The 20,306-nt window shown below is 41.1% G+C and overlaps 1 protein-coding gene across 3 annotated transcripts in view; it reads right to left on the reverse strand.

Annotated features, from left to right (window-relative positions):
• Positions 1-20,306, reverse strand: part of sytl5 (synaptotagmin-like 5) — a 76,010-nt gene that overhangs the window by 31,801 nt on the left and 23,903 nt on the right. For all 3 annotated transcript variants that reach the window (XM_061723336.1, XM_061723337.1, XM_061723334.1), the window contains exons 2-5: positions 6,174-6,507; positions 5,104-5,319; positions 1,328-1,440; positions 1,099-1,216 (exon numbers count right to left, since the gene is read on the reverse strand). In XM_061723336.1, the coding sequence (XP_061579320.1) occupies positions 1,099-1,216; positions 1,328-1,440; positions 5,104-5,319; positions 6,174-6,292 (566 nt within the window). In that variant the 5' untranslated portion in view covers positions 6,293-6,507. The remainder of the gene's footprint in view (positions 1-1,098; positions 1,217-1,327; positions 1,441-5,103; positions 5,320-6,173; positions 6,508-20,306) is intronic.

The following is a 20,306-nucleotide window of genomic DNA, read 5'->3' on the forward strand; positions in this document are numbered from 1 at the left end:
AAGAAAGAAAGAAAGAAATATATTAGCCTGAAAGAAAGAAAGAAATTAGCCTGAAAGAAAGAAAGAAAGAAAGAAAGAAAGAAAGAAAGAAAGAAAGAAAGAAAGAAAGAAAGAAAGAAAGAAAGAAAGAAAGAGCCCGAAAGAAAGAAAGAAAGAAAGAAAGAAAGAAAGAAAGAAAGAAAGAAATTAGCCTGAAAGAAAGAAAGAAAGAAAGAAAGAAATGAGCCTGAAAGAAAGAAAGAAAGAAAGAAAGAAAGAAAGAAAGAAAGAAAGAAAGAAAGAAAGAAATGAGCCTAAAAAGAAAGAAAGAAAGAAAGAAAGAAAGAAAGAAAGAAAGAAAGAAAGAAAGAAATACATGAGCCTGAAAGAAAGAAAGAAAGAAAGAAAGAAAGAAATGAGCCTGAAAGAAAGAAAGAAAGAAAGAAAGAAAGAAAGAAAGAAAGAAAGAAAGAAAGAAAGAAAGAAAGAAAGAAAGAAAGAAAGAAAGAAAGAAAGAAATATATGAGCCTGAAAGAAAGAAAGAAAGAAAGAAAGAAAGAAAGAAATGAGCCTGAAAAAAAGAAAGAAAGAAAGAAAGAAAGAAAGAAAGAAAGAAAGAAAGAAAGAAAGAAAGAAAGAAAGAAAGAAAGAAAGAAAGAAATGAGCCTAAAAAGAAAGAAAGAAAGAAAGAAAGAAAGAAAGAAAGAAAGAAAGAAAGAAAGAAAGAAAGAAAGAAAGAAAAAAAGAGCCCGAAAGAAAGAAAGAAAGAAAGAAAGAAAGAAAGAAATATATTAGCCTGAAAGAAAGAAAGAAATTAGCCTGAAAGAAAGAAAGAAAGAAAGAAAGAAAGAAAGAAAGAAAGGAAGAAAGAAAGAAAGAAAGAAAGAAAGAAAGAAAGAAAGAAAGAAAGAAAGAAAGAAAGAAAGAAAGAAAGAAAGAAAGAAAGAAAGAAGGATAAATTCCCGTTGATGACGTTTTTGTATTGGTATTTTTTTTATCGTTATCGGGATAAATGCCAGAAATTATCGTGATAAATTTTGTAGTCCATACGGCCCATCCCTAATCCCTACATGTTTAGTATGAGATGAGTGCATGTGCTGTACGTCTCTTTCTCCTCACCCCTTCTTTCTGGCTCCATCCACGAGGCTGCGTACCGCGCTTCTGCTGGACTTTGGGGTGTCGGGTTGCTCTGGTTCAGAAGAGGCTGAAAGCTTTTCTGTAGACTTCTTTTCTGCGGCTGGTGATCACAAACATCAGTAATTGGGTAAATAAAATCAGCACACTTCCTGTGCTGCTTGGGTTTCAGTTTTTACGGCGTAACTCGGTGCACATTAGCGGTGGGACTCACTCGGCGGGCTGTTCAGGATGGAGTGTTTGATCACATCAGTGCTCAGGACCTTCTGGTCGAAGCGCTTGGATCGCTCCTCCAAGAACCACTCTCCAGTAACCACCTTCAGCTCCCTGCAGCACCAACACACACACATACACACACACACACACACACACACACACACACACACACACACACACACACACACACACACACACACACACACACACACACACACACACACACGTCAGCTCTCTTTTGTACCAGGAAAGAAAAAGTACCATCTTTTCTCTACTTTTGCTTCTATTTCATGTGGGATTTTCTGCAAGTAAACTTCTGCTGTGGGCTGCATACGTGGGAGGAAAGTTTTGCTCCTCCCGGACATCGTCCTTCTGCCTCGGTGTAATTGTTAAGACTAAGCGCTGAGAAACTCTGCAACGATCAGTTTGTGCGAAATGTGGATGTTGTGTGCAGAAGAGGGAAGAAGGTAGATTGTTGGGTACAGTGGGGATCCCCGAGGACTCTACGGCCACCGCGCCGGCCCTGAAACCCAGACAGATACCAGCAGGACGTCACTGGAGCGTTCACATGTTCATTAACAACCATAAATAACGGCACGGCCAGGAACCTGAACTGGTTCGCCACTTGAATAACATCATGAAAACCACATTTTAACTTGATTTTTCTTTCAATTCCTTATGAAATCAATTGTTATATTAAGGTTTCTTTATATGAACTGTCTGGCATTAAAAAACAATATGTCAGAAACAGACTAAATCATTTTACTATACTATTTACGATATATGTCAATCCTCTGTGTTTCCTCTTTGATTGAGGATCGTGTTTCATCCATTTCTGCCGGTGACTGGTATTATTTTAATTATTTTTGTTGCTTTGTTTGTATGTTTTAATCCAGTAAATGACTTGTATGTTTGTTATGCAAATAAAGTCCGATTGTTTGATTCATTGACATGTCTTGTTTATATGTACAGTAGACACAAATGGGAAAGTGTGTCCAAACTTCTGCAAGTAAACTTCTGCTGCATACGTGGGAGGAAAGTTTTGCTCCTCCCGGACATCGTCCTTCTGCCTCGGTGTAATTATTAAGACTAAGCGCTGAGAAACTCTGCAACGATCAGTTTGTGCGAAATGTGGATGTTGTGCTGAAGAGGGAAGAAGGTAAAACGAAAACAGTCCATTATAAAGTTTAGAGAGCAAATTAAAACTGAAAAAAAGGTAATAAAACATATATCCTTATCTGCCTTCTCCAAATGAGAAAGTATTTTTGAGGTATAGTAAACAATTTGGCAACAAATTTGACATTAAAGCTGTTTTGATAGTAGAAATTGTGACAATACTAATAAGATTTTGTTAGTTTTTTATAAATGTCCTTTAAATCAGAGCTAGAAATAGTCAACATTATTTATTTTTGGGGGACTGTATACAGTACAGCAGTGACAATACAGTAAATCCTTCTTTTACTGCAGTTTTAATGCAAGTTTGGACCAATTTTAACAGAATGAATATAAAGTACTATTGATTAAGCTACACCAGCCAAACTAAAATAAATCAATAATAAATAGGGTGAGTCTGTTCCAGCAGGATTCAATGTAGTGTTGCACAGTACGAGGCTTCAAAAGCACTCTTCACAAAACCTATGACTGACATCACAGAGATTTAATACCAGCAACAGATTTTTCTTCATTGTACCCTGATGCATAAAACCTGAGTGACAAAGGGTGTACTTTCTTTTTCATATGACAGTACATGGTGTGTACAGCTATGAAAGGGACACAATTGCAAATAGATGCAATAAATACTGCAATTACTGAGGCGTTTGTACATATATCACAGGGGAGGTGGTGGTCCAGCTCTTCTTATACAGTCTATTTTATAGCGTTAAATTACTGCTGGAACTGTGTCAGAGGGGTATCGATCCAGCTGTGCAGTAAATCTGGGGGACACTGGGGTGCTGCGACCTCTGGTGAGAACTCTGGCTCCATCCTATCACTTCGGAGATAAATGGTGTGTCTTGTAATAAATTTACTGGCAAAGATGTGTCTGATATTAGACTAGCATCCTTTTCAGGGAGATAAATCCGGTCGAGCCAGGTCGCTCACCAGGTGGATTTCAGATTCAGAAAATGTCATTACGCGGCAGCAAAGGCTCTGGAGACAACAGTTCACAGCTGGCAGTCGTCATGGCAACACATCGCTCTGGACACTACATGTGTGTACACGTGCAGAAACAGCTGGTGTCGGAGCAGCGGTGTCAAAATGTGTTGGGTTAAGTCAGAGCTCAGACGAGATCAAATAGATTTAAAAAAAAAAAAAGAAGCAGGCTGACACGATTAGAGGGAGAAAAACGAGAACATCTGGAGAAGATTAATTATATTTTACGACAGCTGCCAATCCTCCCAGGAGTGGATGTCCCCGCAGGTTCAACTACAAAATAACAACTCAACAGTTACAAACTGGACTCTGCAGGTCTGCTTGCTTCAACTCATGACATCACGGTCGGAAAAGACGGTGCAACGTCACTTATACAGACGTTTTCTTCAGAAAAAAGCTCTTCAGCCAAAGCTGAGGTTCACAAAGCTGCATCTGAACTGTTGAGATTTTTAAAAAGAGGCTGAAGACCATCCTTTTTGGTTTAGTTTTAGCTGAATTTTATTTATTTTATTCATGTGGTTTTGTTTATTATTATCTAGTTATTTCTTATTTTTTTTAATATTTATTTTTTAATTTATTTATTATATACTTATTCTTTTATATTAACTTTTTTATTTTGTTCTTTTTTTATTTTATCATTAATATTATTATTTATTTAGGGGGGTATATGTGTGCTGTGTGGGTATTAATGTGAGGATGTGTGTGATGTGTGTTTTTAACCATGAGTGTCTGAGTTTTTATATGTTAAATGTTGATTTTATTATGTAAAGCACTTTGCGTTACTACTGTTTGAAAATTGCTATTTAACTCAAGTTTGATTTGATTTGATTTGAACAATACAATACAATGTCTTTGGGAAAGATGAGACCAAAGTGTAGATATTTGTCCATGATTCAGTGTAAGATTTGGCATAAACAAACACAGCATATGAACGACCTCACACCGGAGGGTTTGATTTCAGGTAGGGCTGGGCGATATATCGAGATTTTAATATATATCGATATATTTTCAAACGCGATATGGTACGAGACAATATCGTTTATATCGATTTAAAAAAAAAATGATTTTGATATAGCTTATTTTGTGACATATTGACTTGAATGTTTTATTTGAGATTTGCACAAATGTTTTGTTATTTGCACAACTGTCAACCTCAGTGGAAAAGTCTGCCTGTTACTGTCTACATTGTATTAAATGCACAGTGTATTTTAATTTAATTGTTATGCAGGAAAGGAATATTTGTTTTATTTTATTCAAGAAGTTTTTTTATTCTATATATGCAGGCAGTTTATTTTTATTATACATTTTGATATTGTGCAGACCTCTGTTAATAAAGGAACCTGTGTGACATTTGGCACGAGGCATTGTATTGTATTTTTTTAAGGGTTTGCCTCAGAAAAAAATGAAGCTAACAGAGATGCTATACTATAATGCTTTGGGGGAAAGCCCAATTATGGCACAAAAAAAATATCGATATATATCGAGTATCGCCATTCAGCTAGAAAATATCAAGATATGACTTTTGGTCCATATCGCCCAGCCCTAATTTCAGGTAGACATAAACTGGGAGATGGACTCCATCTCCAGATCATTGTTTTACTCCCCTGCAGGCGTCGCACTTACGAGATCTTGGCACAGACATTACACCTCCACTGGCGGGAGCCGGCGGCTGTGATTTGGCATTCGCGGCAGACGCGGAGCTGACACTCCTGGCACAGATCTCCGCGGTCAAAGATCAGCCCCAGGGACCTCAGGCAGCGGGCGCAGTGCCGCTCCCCGCTCTCCTGCGGCCGGCGGGAACCCTTCCGCTTGATCTCCAGCAGCTCGTTCTTCATCTTCCTGCAGGGCAACGACAGAAGGATGCAGAAGCAGAAGGAGTCAAACAGATGACGCAGGACGAAGGCCGACGTGGGCAAGATTCCTCGTGTTCGGACTAACTTGGGGAAAAAAGCTTTTAGTTTCTCTGCACCCTCTGCGTGGAATACCCTCCCACTTGAACTGAAAATGCCTGAAGCCTTTCGCTCACTTCTTAAAGACCGACAACGAGAATCCTTTCGGCAGTGCCTGTGTTTTTAAACTACACGTGCCCGTGTTTTTAAATTTTAAATTATTACTGAAGTTGTTGGTTTTTACATATGACTGAAGTCACTACTATTGCACTTTATTTGCTAAACAGTTTGCACTCTCATTTTAATGTTTATTTCGTGATTGCTGTTATTTGTGTGTGGACGTGTGCTGCTGCCTTCCTGTCGGACCGTACTGTTTTGTTCCTCATGTTTCCTGACACGTTCTTCCTCCTCAAGTTGCCACGCAGCGCTTTGTTTTTGCCTTTTTGTTGAATAAATCCTGTTTTTTGCCGACTCCTGCCTCCCGCCTCCTGCTCTCCTGCGTTTGGGTCCACACCTTACCCCAAGACGTGACAGAAAACATGAGGAACAAAACAGTACGGTCCGACAGGGAACAAGGGAATGACAAGACCAGATATACACAGGGGATAACGAGACACGACGAGACACAGGCGCAGACAATCAGGGCAGATGGGACACAGACGGGGCAAAACAGAAACTGAAAGCTGAAGGGAATGTCAAACCTTGACAGACACCCTTGGAAAAGAGGTCTTGACCTCAATGGGTCTTTTTTATCTGGTTAAATAAAAGGTGAAATGAAAAAAAAAAAGATGCTGAAGTTCTCACCGTATCCTCTTGTCTTCTCGCTTCCTCACTTTCTCGTCTTTCTGCAGCACCTTCAGGATCATTTCTCGTTCGTGCTCCAGCAGAAATGACAGATTCAGATCTTCCCCGACCTTCTCCATGGTTGGGTTGCTCTCAGAGAAATCAGCCAAACAAATACCTTCCACTTGGGGAGTCGAGCAGAACTACATCCTGCTCACGTGCGGCGTGTTGTCTTCCTAAGGATCAGGTTGCACGTCTTCTGTTGGCATTATCTGAGCTCCTGACTTTTAAAGATCCTTGAGCTGCTCCAGTGTTTCCTCTCCCGATCCCCCGTTTCTTCAGTGGAGCTGCCAAGCTGCAGAAGTAAAAGAGACACAAAAGACTGTAAATAACATTAAAACTCATGCAAATATTCATTAACTGGGAGTAAACCCTGCTTAGTTTCAGTTAATGTGCCTGCATTTTGGACATTTTATAAAGTTTTAATTAAAAAAAAAGACAATTTTTAGGATTACAAGAAGAAATGCAAGAAAATTGTTGGACATTTGACAAGTGCAGGTCCAATTAGAGCCCCGAGCATGATAGTCGGAGGTAACCAGCCACATTTCTATGCTTACACCAGCAAGACTCTATCTCCCTGTGATAGTCGGGACCAGACTTGCACTCATTATCTGCACACATGCGTACCTGTCAACAGAACTACATCAGCCTCACAAGGCTCAGGGAGCGAAATATCACCGGCGATAGAAGAATTGATGTAAAATGTGCTGCATAAATTCATGAAAACTGCTCTACGAGACTCGCATGCTGTTTTATTTTGAAACACTTGAATAACAATGGATAGATTGGCATGAAATTCATCCCCAGGTTGCATAAACATCCAGCATTCATCACAAAAATGACCCACCGATTTCCAGTTAATCCATTTATCAAATACATCTAATGTTGAGAAAGGTTGATGTAAATGTAAATAATGTAAAAAAAACTTGATTCTTGATCATTTAAATGATAATTTATGAATTATATGAAGTAGACCTGTGTTGAAAAAAATCGATTTCCCAATTCTAAATCAATTCTCATATTAATTCCTAAAAATCGATTCATATGTCTAAAGATCGATTTTTTTTTTTGGGGGGGGGTTTAATTTTATTTATTTATGTATTTTTTTTTCATCATTACATTACAACTTTTGGTAATTTTTTTGTTTATCCCCAAAAAAGGAATGTTTTGTTGGACACGAACTGCTGCCATGTTTTTGCCTTTAAATATGTTTAAAGGTATGAAAACATTAAAGTGTTAGGTTATAATTGCATAAATTGTCTATATTTCATTACTTTATATACTGTCTTGGTGTTACATTTGCAAAAAATGCTAAAAAACCAAATGCTCAAAAATTAAAAACCAAAATAGACCGAAAATGGAACAAATAAAAACGGTATGTGGGAAAAAATAAAACCGATTTCTTTCGTACTCTGTTTCCTCCCTGGATCTGTTTGGTAATTCTGACCCACATGATGTTTCTGAAAGCAGTTCTATCAGCATTCTGGGAGCTGATTGGTCCTTACAGCATCATCAGCTGCCAATACTTGCTGTTTAATCTCAATATAATACTAGTAGTAATATTTTGCATAACTACAGTCATATAATTCATGCAACAGCTCAAAAAACAGTTTTAATAACACTAACCCAAATCAATATCGGAATCGAATCGAATCGAATCAAATCTTGATAATTGATTCTGAATCTTAAGAATCGGAATCGAATCGATTCTTGACATTTGAATCGATCCCCAGCCCTAATATGAAGTGACCCAGTTGTAGCTTAAAAAACATTTCAAAACGGGTTTGTTCTTCTCTTTTTAATGTTATCTTGGGTGGACATGAGGGGGTTTTAAAGGTCAGAGGTGTACATTCAGATTAGTTCATGGAGAAGGAGGAGGGGGTTCAAATATTTGCTTCAGATTCAGTGTAATGGGAATCTGTAAAGTCATAAAGGGCCATCAGACTCTAATTTCAGTAGTTTGAGCATCTTGGCATCAAATCAAAAGCATTTGGACCGTAGAGACGGGTCTGGGAGCTGAACCATTAACCCTGTGATGGATGTGTGCACCACCTGAGCTCGCAGTCGTGATTGTGATAAACGATCCGCTGCGAACAAAGTAAAGTGGCGACAAGGTCACTCTTCTCCTTTGCTGTGGAAATGCTGCACGGCTTTACTGCTTCTGATGCCTCATTTTTGGAGAAATAATGTCATTTGGATGATCACAGTCGGGATATTCTCCATCAGGACGGTTCACTGGATTTTCTAAAGGAATATCTGCTGCATCATCAATAAAACAAGCCGTGATGGGCAGAAACAAGGTTTGTGTCATATATTCGAGGGGAAGAAATTCTGTTGGATGTGATGTAAATGATGTCGGGGAATAAAGATTCGGAGGGTGGAAGGATCTGCACAAGCTCACTCCAGCCTCCGTCAGGGCCTCTTTCATCTGCGTCTTTTCTTCTCCCGGCTCTTCCCTTCACTTTACATGAATTAGCACTAATGAACCGGCAGACATCGTCACAACTTCATTTGCAGCCAAAGGCACATCATGACATCAGTGATTAGAGCGTTTAAGACTGAACTCCAGCTCCTCTGCAGCCAGAGGAGATATTTTCCCCGCCAGAGGTGTGAGATGGGGGTTTAATAGAGAAAACAATCTGATTTGCAAATACAATTGTGAAGAAATCACTCACAGCTCTGAATCCATACACATGTTCCCCTACTATCATTGTGACTCTGCTTGTTATCATTGATTTAACATTAACACCAGCAGATAATTGCTGGTCTGAAACACTTTCTACTCTGCAAGGATAATTATTTCCCACAGAAACATTTGCAGACTGTATGGACAGTTAAGTTTGCTCATTATTCAGATTTCAAGCAGCAGAGGAATCTTCGAGGAGAAGAGCCCTAGTTATTCAGTCAGTCAGCCTTCTTCCCCACAAGAGAGATATCGGTTTGCTCCCGTTTTTCCTTTTTAAAATAGTGTTGGACATGGAAAGGTCCTGAAAAGGCATCCGCCGGTGATTTTGGTTCCCTGGTGGTTTAAGATATGTTCTGAAAGATCAAAAAGCTTGAGAAGTGAGCTGCTTATTGGATATTGTAGTTAATCTTTGTAGTGCAGCAGCATCTGGGGGCAGATATGGATCAGTGGGTGGCGTACTGTAGGTCTTCCTCCAACTACACGGTTAGCAGTTCAGCGCCCGGGAGTATTCCTCCTCGGGGGAATACTCAGTACAGAACAGTATGTTCATCATGGGTGTAGCACTTCACACACACACAAAACACAACTGCAGAACAATATGGCTTTCTCAGGTTGACGGTTGAGTCTAAATTACCCCTAGGAGTGTGCGTGAGCATGTATGGTGTCACAATTTTAATTAAAGAATATCTGAGCACGTGTTAAAAAATTGGAAGGAGGAACTGATTTGATCAAAATTCCCCAGAAAACTGGATATGAAGGGTCCAACACTGATGGATCATCAAATAAAATTCAAAAGCAAAAAAGCCCCCGACCGCATCATAATTTTTATGGACAGGATTTCTAGGCGTAGCCAGGGGCCGGAGGGGATCTGGTTTGGGAACCTCAGGATTTCATCTCTGCTTTTTGCAGATTATGTTGTCCTGTGGCTTCATCGGACCAGGAACTTCAGCATGTGCTGGGGCGGTTTGCGGCCGAGTGCGACGCGGCAGGGATGAGAATCAGCACCTCCAAAACCGAGGCCATGGTTCTCCACCGGGAAAGGGTGGCGTGCCTTCTCCGGGTGGGTGGAGAAGTCCTGCCTCAGGTGGAGGAGTTCAAGTATCTCGGGATCTTGTTCACGAGTGAGGGAACGATGGAGCAGGAGATTGACAGACGGATCGGTGCAGCGTTCGCAGTTATGCGGTCGATGTACCGGACCGTCGTGGTGAAGAAGGAGCTGAGTCGAAAGGCGAAGCTCTCGATTTACCGGTCAATCTACGCCCCTACCCTCACCTATGGTCATGAACTTTGGGTAGTGACCGAAAGGACAAGATCACGGATACAAGCGGCCGAGATGAGTTTCCTCCGATAGGGTGGCTGGACGCTCCCTTAGAGATAGGGTGAGGAGTTCGGTCACCCGGGAGGAGCTCGGAGTCGAGCCGCTGCTCCTTCACATTGGGAGGAGTCAGCTGAGTCGGCTTGGGCATCTGTACCGGATCCTCCTGGACGCCTCCCTAGGGAGGTGTTCCAGGCATGTCCCTTCTCCCTACGGAGGTGTTCCAGGCATGTCCCTCCTCCCTAGGGAGGTGTTCCAGGCATGTCCCTCCTCCCTAGGGAGGTGTTCCAGGCATGTCCCACCGGGAGGAGACCCCGGGGAAGACCCAGGACACGCTGGAGAGACTATGTCTCTCGGCTGGCCTGGGAACGCCTCGGACTCCCCCCGGAAGAGCTGGAGGAAGTGTCTGGGGTGAAGGAAGTCTGGGCATCCCTGCTGAGGCTGCTGCCCCCGCGACCCGGGAACGGATAAGCGGAAGAAGATGAGTGAGGATGATGAGTGAAAAGCCCCTGACCGCATGGCTAACGTAAACATTTATACTATAGGAGGAGAGGTCGTGGTTAAGACTTTGCCGCTCTCATGATTGAGTGCTTCTGGAGGCTCATCTCCTCCAATCCGGTTCCTCCGGAAAACGAAAAAAACTACATCCGGAGACATCGGAGGAGAGGAAACTACAACTCCCAACCTTTTGTCTTGGTTTCTCACATGTCCTTTGTTCCGAAACATGTGGTCCACCAAGCGCAACTAGAGAAACCTTATTGACTACATGATATAAAATAAAGATGGCAAATAAACTCAATGCATTTGAAAGATTAGGAATAAGACCTGGAAAAAGGCATTGTGGCATAGAATTGTCAAATTTGTTTAGTTCACCGTACGAATTGTTACAGATTACTTTTGAAATACTGTATTTGACCCGGTCTTTGTACATCTTGACCGTATAGAAACGTAATTCTTGCCATTGTAAGAATGAGATGTGTACCTGCTGTACTCTACTGCCCTTACTTTTTAACAACTTGTGCTTTTTATTATTTTACCTCTTTTCTTATCAATTTATTTCATTTTATTTGTTATTTACTGTTTAATTGTGTCTTGCTGCTTTTAATGTTGATGTAAAGCACTTTAAAATTACCTGGTGTTGAATTGTGCAATACAAATAAACTTGCCTTGCCTGCCTTGCCAATAATTATTCACACATGAATATTGTATTTGACATGACATATGAAACTCTACTGATCAATCACAAAATAAGCCAAAGAAAATGCATGACATGAAAAGTTTGAATATGGAAAGGTAAATGTTTCCACCCTAATAATGGCTGTTTGTCTATACCAGGGGTCGGCAACCCGCGGCTCCAGAGCCGCATGCGGCTCTTTATCGCCGCCCTAGTGGCTCCCTGGAGCTTTTTCAAAAACGTTTGAGCTTTTTTTTCCTTTTTTTCTTCTTTCTTTTTTTTCCCTTTTTTCAACATTACAACTTTTTTCTCGAAATTTTGACTTTTTTCTCAACATTTCGACTTTTTTCTCGAAATTTTGACTTTTTTCTCGACATTTCGACTTTTTTCTCAACATTTTGACATTTTTCACGAAATTTTGACTTTTTTCTCAAAGTGCATAATGAAAAAAAAAATCTTCCCCCAGTTATAACTAATATAGATACATGCAGCATGTGTTGTCCAATATGGCTCTTTCAACATTTTGGGTTGCCGACCCCTGGTCTATACAGTATGTGGTCTACGGTGCAACCCTGTAATGAGCTGGGACAGTCTCCAGCAGACCCCCGCGACTGGACGGACGAGCTTCGTTATCAGGAGAAATAAAAAAGAATCAAAGCCCTGTGGATGAACTTGTGGATGGAAAGAACTTCATGAAGGACGGCATGACCAGGGATCTCTCAGAAGTCGAACCCGGAGGCTGGAAGACCAGATCAAGAATCCTCAAAACAGTAAGACGGCCGGAGTCAAGAAGTAAAAGATTATACAAGATGTGATGCTCTTCAAAGTGGGCGCTACTCAGAGCTGACCGTGGAATGATCCCACGATTTTACTTCAGGCACATTTGCTGTTCTGCTTCGCATTTTTGCTTTGGTGCTTTGTTCTCCATAACATTGGCATGGCTCAACATTGGCTCCTCACTGAGGAGCGGTGTTGTGGTACGATGAGCTGAAATCCTCTCATGATTTTATTGATGTTCCTTGTCCAGTGTTGCGTTCGCAGCTCAGGGTCACGACACCTGACAGCATGTAAAGCAGGAAGCACTCATTTATATTTAGAACAATAAACACGGTCATCCAGGCGGGTCCCGGGTCACATGACCCTTCTGACGTCTGACACACATGACTAACACCGGCGGAGAATGTCAATAAAGAGAAACCAATATTTATCCATAGTTCTACCGTGCAGTGGGTGACCTGAGAGTGTCGTTGTGTGTGTGTGTGTGTGTGTGTGTGTGTGTGTGTGTGTGTGTGTGTTGCTGTAGGCGTGGTGTCCTGACGCAGACCTCCCTGAGCACACACAGCACACACTCCCGCCGCCGCTCTCTCTGCCCTGAGCAAACACAAGCGTGGAGGCTGTGAAGCTTTGGCATCGGAACGGGGAACACTCTCCGACAATGTCGCTCAGAGGAAAGTTCGGTGACTCACTGCTTTTTCATCAGCTGATGCTGCTTGAGCATGTAAAAGGATAAGTCGGAGTTGCGTCGGGGATACCTGGCTGCGTCGCTGTAGTCTGCGACACGGCGGCCTTTTAGTCTCCCAAGAGAAATGAGGCATATGTCTTTTTTTTTTTACTATAATTCATGTGTTTATTGTCCAAAAGCTCACACGGCTTTGTGTGATCTTAAACAAATGTGGCCCGTGGCTGGTCTGTGTTTCAGATTTTGAGATGGCGCCTACTTCAGATACCGAAACATGTGCTCTCGAGCGGGAAGATATATTTTTTTTTCCAGTTGAGTCTCCTGGCCAAAGTATATGTTTCTAAGTCAACATGACCTGGAGAAGGCCGTCCACGCCCTAATTAGCCCACGCGTGGACTATTGCAACTCATGTTATGTAGGAGTCTCCCAGTCTTCTTTTAATCGCCTTCAACTTGTGCAAAATGCTGCTACCCGTCTTTTAACCAACACTAACAATTCAATTCAATTCATTTGTATAGCGTCAAATCATAACAAAGGTCATGTCATGATGCTTCACGACATGAAAAACTGAGATAAAAGTGATTAGATATAACACATTGTAAAATAATGTATAAAAACATAAGCATCAGAAAAAGATCAGCATCAGTGATAAATGTGACCAGATATCACACATCATAAAATAAAACACAAGCGTCAAAAAACATCAGCATCGGAGAAACAGAAGAACAGCAAAACATCCAAAAAACACACATCAGGCTAGCTCAGGGCTCGGCAACCCGCGGCTCTAGAGCCGCATGCGGCTCTTTAGCACCGCCCTAGTGGCTCCTGGAGCTTTTTCAAAAATGTTTGACCTTTTTTTTTTTCTTTTTTTTTCTTTTTTTTCTTTTTTTCTTTTTTCTTCTTTTTTTCCTTTTTTCTCTTTTTTCCTTCCTTTTTACTTTCCTTTTTAATCTCAACATTTCGACTTTCTTCTCAACATTTCGACTTTTTTCTCAAAATTTTGACTTTTTTCTCAACATTTCAACTTTTTTCTCGAGATTGTATTTCAACATTGATCTTTCAACATTGATCTCGACATTTTGACTTTTTTCTCGAGATTGTATTTCAACATTGATCTTTCAACATTTATCTCGACATTTTGACTTTTTTCTCGACATTTCTAATTTTTTCTGAAGTGCATAATGAAAAATAAAATCTTCCCCCGGTTACAACTAACATGCAGCATGTGCTGCCTTCATTCTAAGGCTTATACAAGACTTTTCATTTTTTGCAGCTCCAGACATTTTTTTGTGTGTTTTTGGTCCAATATGGCTCTTTCAACATTTTGGGTTGCCGACCCCTGGGCTAGCTGAATCTAAGCATAAGATTTTTCATAGAGGAAGGTTTTAAGCCGACTCTTATCGGCAGAGAGTGTGTCTGCCTTTCAGACTAAGACTGGGAGATTATTCCAGAGGTTACGGGCCTGAAATTTGAAGGCTCTGCCTCCCATTCTGCTCTTGGAGACTGTAGGAATCACAAGTAGGATAGTAGGGGACTATGAGTTCTTTTAGGTAGGATGGAGCCTGACCATTCAGGGCTTTATAGGTGAGGAGGAGGAGTTTAGACTCTATTCTGGCGTTTACAGGGAGCCAGTGTAAGGAGGCTAATATTGGGGTGATATGATCTCTTTTCCCAGTTCTTCTTAGCACACGAGCGACGGCATTCTGTACCAGCTGGAGAGACTTTAGCGTCTTGCTGGTACAGCCTGATAACAAGGAGTTACAGTAATCCAACCTTGAGGTGACAAATGCATGTACTATTTTTTCAGCATCTAACCGACGTGTCCACATCACTCCTGTCCTGAACTCCCTTCATTGGCTTCCCGTCCTTTATAGAATTGATTTTAAACTTATAATGTCCGTTTTTAAAGCTCTTAACGGCCTCGCACCCTCGTATTTATCTGAGCACCTATTTAAGATGGCTTTAAACACCCAGTACTGTGATGACACTTTTATCTTATAGTCATAAAGATCTTATCTAGATTTTATTTGTATTTTATTGTTTTTGATTATTCTTATTTATCCTCCTTTTTATCTATTACTTGCTGTAAAGCACTTTGGCACACCAAATGACTGTTGTAAAGTGGTGTATAAATAAAGTACATTACATTAAATTACATTTTACTCATAAAAATCTCCCGTTAAAGACGACGGGCGAGCTGCAGGCAGCATGCCTTCGGTTTTTTTCATGCAAGAAAAACAAGCAACTAATATGAGGTGAACAGAAATCTGTGAATATCCAGCAAAGGTTGAACAAAAGAAAACAACCTTGAATCGAGATCAAGGTGTTGCGCAAAGCTGCCGGAGCAGCTTCAGTCCTTCAATCACGCAGTCGGCATTGTTCTTCCAGGAAAATCTTTAGTTGTGCAGATTTTCACGGTAAAAAAAAAAATGATCTGAAGGTTGATTGAAATTCCGGGTTTCAACTTCACACAGCAGGAGATGTTTGTCTTAGGATGGAAAACGGTTTCTGAGGCTTTGAAGGATGCATGTGGTGTGTTACATTTTCTTTTCATCTCCCCAACAAGACAGAAACACAGCTCACAAGGAACAGATCTTCCTCACATGTTTCCTTCTGGAGTCAAAAGCAGCTCGTTTGTGCTGCCACGCTGTTACGCAGTGAGACTCTTTTATTCATCGTGAATAAGGCACATAAACATCATCTGACAAATGTTCTATGGACTGTTGGAGGGAGGAAAATTTTATCAAACAGCTGTGCACATATATTTACACTAACTGTCTTTACTTTTCTAGTTTTTATGTTTGCTTCTCCCTCAGGCCACATTAGTTCTGCTCTGCTGCTCATCGCTGCAACTGAACAAACATAAACAAATATCTTATTTCTTGAGATATATTTCTTTAAGATAGGAATTACGATGTATTTTTAGGTGGAACTCTTTCTTATTGGTCAAACTGGAAGACTTTTGCAAATAACTATTTTTAAAGCAGCATATTCAGGTCAAGCTCACAGAGCGACTTCATGTTCCAGATGATTCCACAGATGTCCAACAGGATGTAGCTCAGGGGTCCGTTTCACAAAGCAGGTTTAGTGAAAACTCTGAGTCTGTTAACCCTGAAATGAGGGAAACTTTCCACAACTCAGCAGGTTTTCTTTAATAAACCCTGAGTTTCTCTCTGTCTCCTCCCTCAGTGGCGTCAATTCAGCCAATGGGCCTTTACGCAATACACATCCGTTTTCTGCACCACGGACAGCTAGCGGCAAAGTTAGAGAGCAGAAAAAGTGTATCTGACAAACGCAATTTAACTCAATCTGTTCACTTTATTCACTATGTCAGTGCAACAATATCACAGGGACATCCCAGTTTAACTTCAAACAGTTAAAGTCCAAATGCAAAAAGGAGAGGGAGGGCGCAGAAGACAGAAAGAGAGAGAGTAAAAAAAGTCAAATATTTCCCTTAAACAGATGTATAAGAGGGTAGGGTGATTTGATATCTTACCTTAAAATGAACTTGCATAATTAATCCATCAGTGGCTAATAGCCTCGTTAATATCTTCTGCTGCTGGGGCAACATTGGACCCATCACTTGCCTTCTTTCTTTTTTTTTTTAAATTGCGTGGTTGTCTGCTTCATTTTCATTTTTGTAAGTTAGTAACACTGCAGAGCGCGCTAAAACGAGATTGATGGCAAGTGATGGGACCACTGTTGTCAGGGACGCTGGGACATTTCAAGATATGAGGGGGGTACAAGTGTTGGGAAAGATAATACGTAGTGAAATCCATCATGTTGTTCTGATATGCATTTGTAGTTATTTTATATGTATTAAGTAATAGGATAAATCAATACAAATAGACACAGAGTAAATCCATGAATGTATTAAGCCGAGGTGTGGCAGCTGCCGTACCAATGGACGGCCCTGAGCTAAATGTTATGCTCTCATACTCGCCATACGCACGTATTAAACTGTTTCCTCAAAGGGATTTTGTACATTGAAATGTTAAATAAAGTTTGAAAAAAAAAAAGAAAAAGTAGGTGGATCTTTTTGTTGTCTCCAGTTGCCATGGTGACTCGTTGTATCAGGGCTCAATTGATGCTGGCTTTTGATAGTTGTGGCGCACGCGCTTAACTCCAGGTGAAATACTTAGAGTTGAGTAAATTAACTCTAAACCGCTGTTCTGGAACCGAAAACTCAGAGTTTCCGATCTCAGAGTAGATGAACTAAGAGTTCAGGATTAGACTCAGAGTTTGTTGAACCTGCTTTGTGAAACGGACCCCTGGACTCATAGAAGGAAACTTCAGAACCATCCAGTTCTGGTTCTGGAGTGGTTCTTGGCTGGTTCTAGTTGTGTGTTTTGGGTTTTTATTCTGTTGGAGGACTAATGACCTGCGAATGAGACCAAGCTTTCTGACACTGGGCAGCACATTTGTCTCCAGAACGTCTTGATGGAGATTTCAATGGACCCGCATGGATTTAAGACCCCCAGTACCAGACGCAGCAAAGCAGCTCCAGAACAGAACCAAGCCTCCTCCATGTCTCACTGTAGATGCAGTCTTCTTTTCTTTGAAGGCTTCATTTTCATTTCTGGTGAACAAAGAGCTGATGTATCAAAAAGTTCAAGTTTTGTCTCATTTGTCCAAAGGACATTCTCCCAGAAATGTTGCAGTCTGTCAATATGCATCTTTGATACATCCCAATTTGGCTCTTTTATGATTTGTTTTCAACAGTGGAGTTCACTTCACTTCGGTTGTCCATTTTGGTTCAAAAAGAGAGACAGATGTTTCCAGCATACACTGGAGGTCACCTTGAATCCTGTTGGAAGTTGTTCTGGACTCTTTGGTTTCCATACATATTATTGGTGTCTCTAGTTTGTCCTCAGTTGAGGTTATCTTCAGTCCTGTGGACCCTAAATTTCTGTTGTCACGGTAACATCCGGCTGCTTGGAGATGCTCTTCTAGCCTCTATCATGCTGGTTTAGAATGTTCTTCCTGGTCTCCTCAGACAACCGCTTCCTTTGCTTCCTCTGGTTCAGGTCCACAGTGGTGAAGACCACGATACCAAACAGCAGACTTTTACCCTTTTAACCTGTTAAATAGTCAAACTGACTGAAGATTGGAGACACCTGAGATGTTCATTACAGGACACAGCTTATAGGTTAACATCTCGATATGCTTACAGTATTTTCAATCTTTTCTAGGGGCACCAACTATCCAAGCCAGTTTCATTAGCCTTACATTCATTAATCAATTTTCCCAAATAGTGTATTGTTTTATAGATTGTTTAACCAAACAATGCCAATGCACGTTATGTTTTCTTTTGGTCATTTGAATGGGAAAGGGGTAGGGCCCTTGTAATCTTCCCTAGGGATTGGGACACCACTTGCTACGTCACTGCGTGGTTTACGTTCGTGTACGTAAGCGACTGTGTAGTTACACTTGCACGTCACACCATATCAGGAAGCCGAGAGCTAAAAGCTAAAATAAATATTTCTCGCTAGAAATGTAATCAAAGCGCATTTTTATGCAGAAAGTAACTCAAAATATAGATTTTATTCACTAAAAATTTGAAATGTCCGCCATGTTTTTTTGTTTGATTCAGTTTGCAAATGATGACTTAAAGCATTCTGGGAAATTTTTCTGGCCCTCGGTCGCGAAGTCAGCATCTGAAATCCCTAGCTTTTAAGGGCTAGATTCATACTCCCTAGCCCTCAAAATGCACACTAACCCTACATGCAAAGAGGAATTGGGACACTACTACCCTCACGGGAATGCGCAAAATTTAGGGGTAGGTGGAGGGGAGGCATTGCAGTATAGAGCGAAAGGCCGGGACTCGAACCTGCGCGGCCCGCACAAGGACTGAAGCCTCTACAAATGGTGCCGGCTCAACCCATTGAGCCATCCAGGATCAACCTTTAAATCAAGCTTTACACTTCTCACTTCCCTACTTCAATCCAAAGGTTTGAAATCAGAAAAGCATGCATGGTTAGGATTAAAGGTATGCAGTAAGGGTTGCAGGTTACAACTTAATATTCATGTGTTACAATTACTTTCATGTCTGATGGATGATACCGCTGCAGCAGCAGCTTAGGGACATGTTACCACCTTAAAACTCAAGCACTGCATCGTGGGATGACGATGTGGATAAATGTACGGAGTATAGCCTGATTTGTTTTTGTGTTTTGAGCTGAATTTCTTTGAAACATCGTATGAAAAGTGCAATGTTTCTGCAGAAATGTGGGTCATCGCTGCCTCTTCATGCTCAAGATTCAGCTCCTTCGTCTAATTGAGTCTCATTATTACAGCGAGGACCATTTCAGGTCTTTTCAGAGAGCTGCTTCGCCTTAAAGACAATAAGAACAAATCCTGCAGCAGCAGCTTCCCCTTGCATCAGCACACTTTCTTCTCCGTGGAGGTTTATTTCTGTCTTTTTCTTTACATCGGATCCTCAGTTATAAAGGTTTAATGTGGGAATTCATGCCGGTGAAGTGAATCCAGATCAGTTATATACTCTATAAACTTCCATATCAGTGTGATTCAGAGTACCTACTGCTGGACTGTTGTTTTCACGGTGGAAGTGGCAGATTTACTGTTCTACAGTGTTTTGTTTCTAAGAGCCGTCACCAAACATCAGTCAGCAGCGATGGTGGAGGCAACGACCCGTCTCTGGAGACCAGCGGCTCATCAGACTCGACCGCAGATCTCCTTCAGCAAGACAACACGGGGCGTTGCACTCAAACACAACAGCAGCCATGTGTGGGGAGTATTAATTATTAATGAGCAGGGATCAATATCAGCACACCTCGATGCCACAGCGAGCACAATATTTCATGTCTGTATTTTTGTACCTTAACAAACATGAGTTGGTCTCTGCGCTCCAGGTGCTGTACGCCTGTTTTTTTTTTGTCAAAATATCTTCACATTTTCATCCTTTAAGCCTCCGACTGCAGTCCACATAAATACTGCACACTTTCTACATAGCTACCTGCCTTTTGAAGCTGAAGTAGGTCATTTGGAAAAATCTCACAAATAAATCTGAGAGTTGTTGCAACTGTTCAAGGGAGGACACATGTTGTGGTTCGAGGGACTAAACTTCCTGTGAACTCTGCTTCACATCAGTGCTCTAAAGATAACGTGACATTTGTCTGATATATAGTTAAAGCTTAACAGGAACATACCCAGCAAAGTTACATTGAAAAGACATTTAAAAGACAACTATAACTTGGTTTTTGTTTTGGTTGAAAAGTGAAAGGTGAGAAGTCGTCTTTTCCGGATATAGAATCCATCCGTCCGTCCGTCCGTCCGTCCGTCCGTCTGTCCGTCATGCCTCGCCTCTCCGTTAACCACAGTTAGTCTCCACAGTAAACAAACACCTGAAATCCCCCCTTTTTCCCTCATGACTAAACAAACACCAGACCTTCTAATTAGCATGTTGATCATTGTTTGCAGACACGCTGCAAAAAACTCAC

Source organism: Cololabis saira, chromosome 6 (assembly GCF_033807715.1).
Source record: "Cololabis saira isolate AMF1-May2022 chromosome 6, fColSai1.1, whole genome shotgun sequence".
Lineage (NCBI taxonomy): Eukaryota > Metazoa > Chordata > Actinopteri > Beloniformes > Belonidae > Cololabis > Cololabis saira.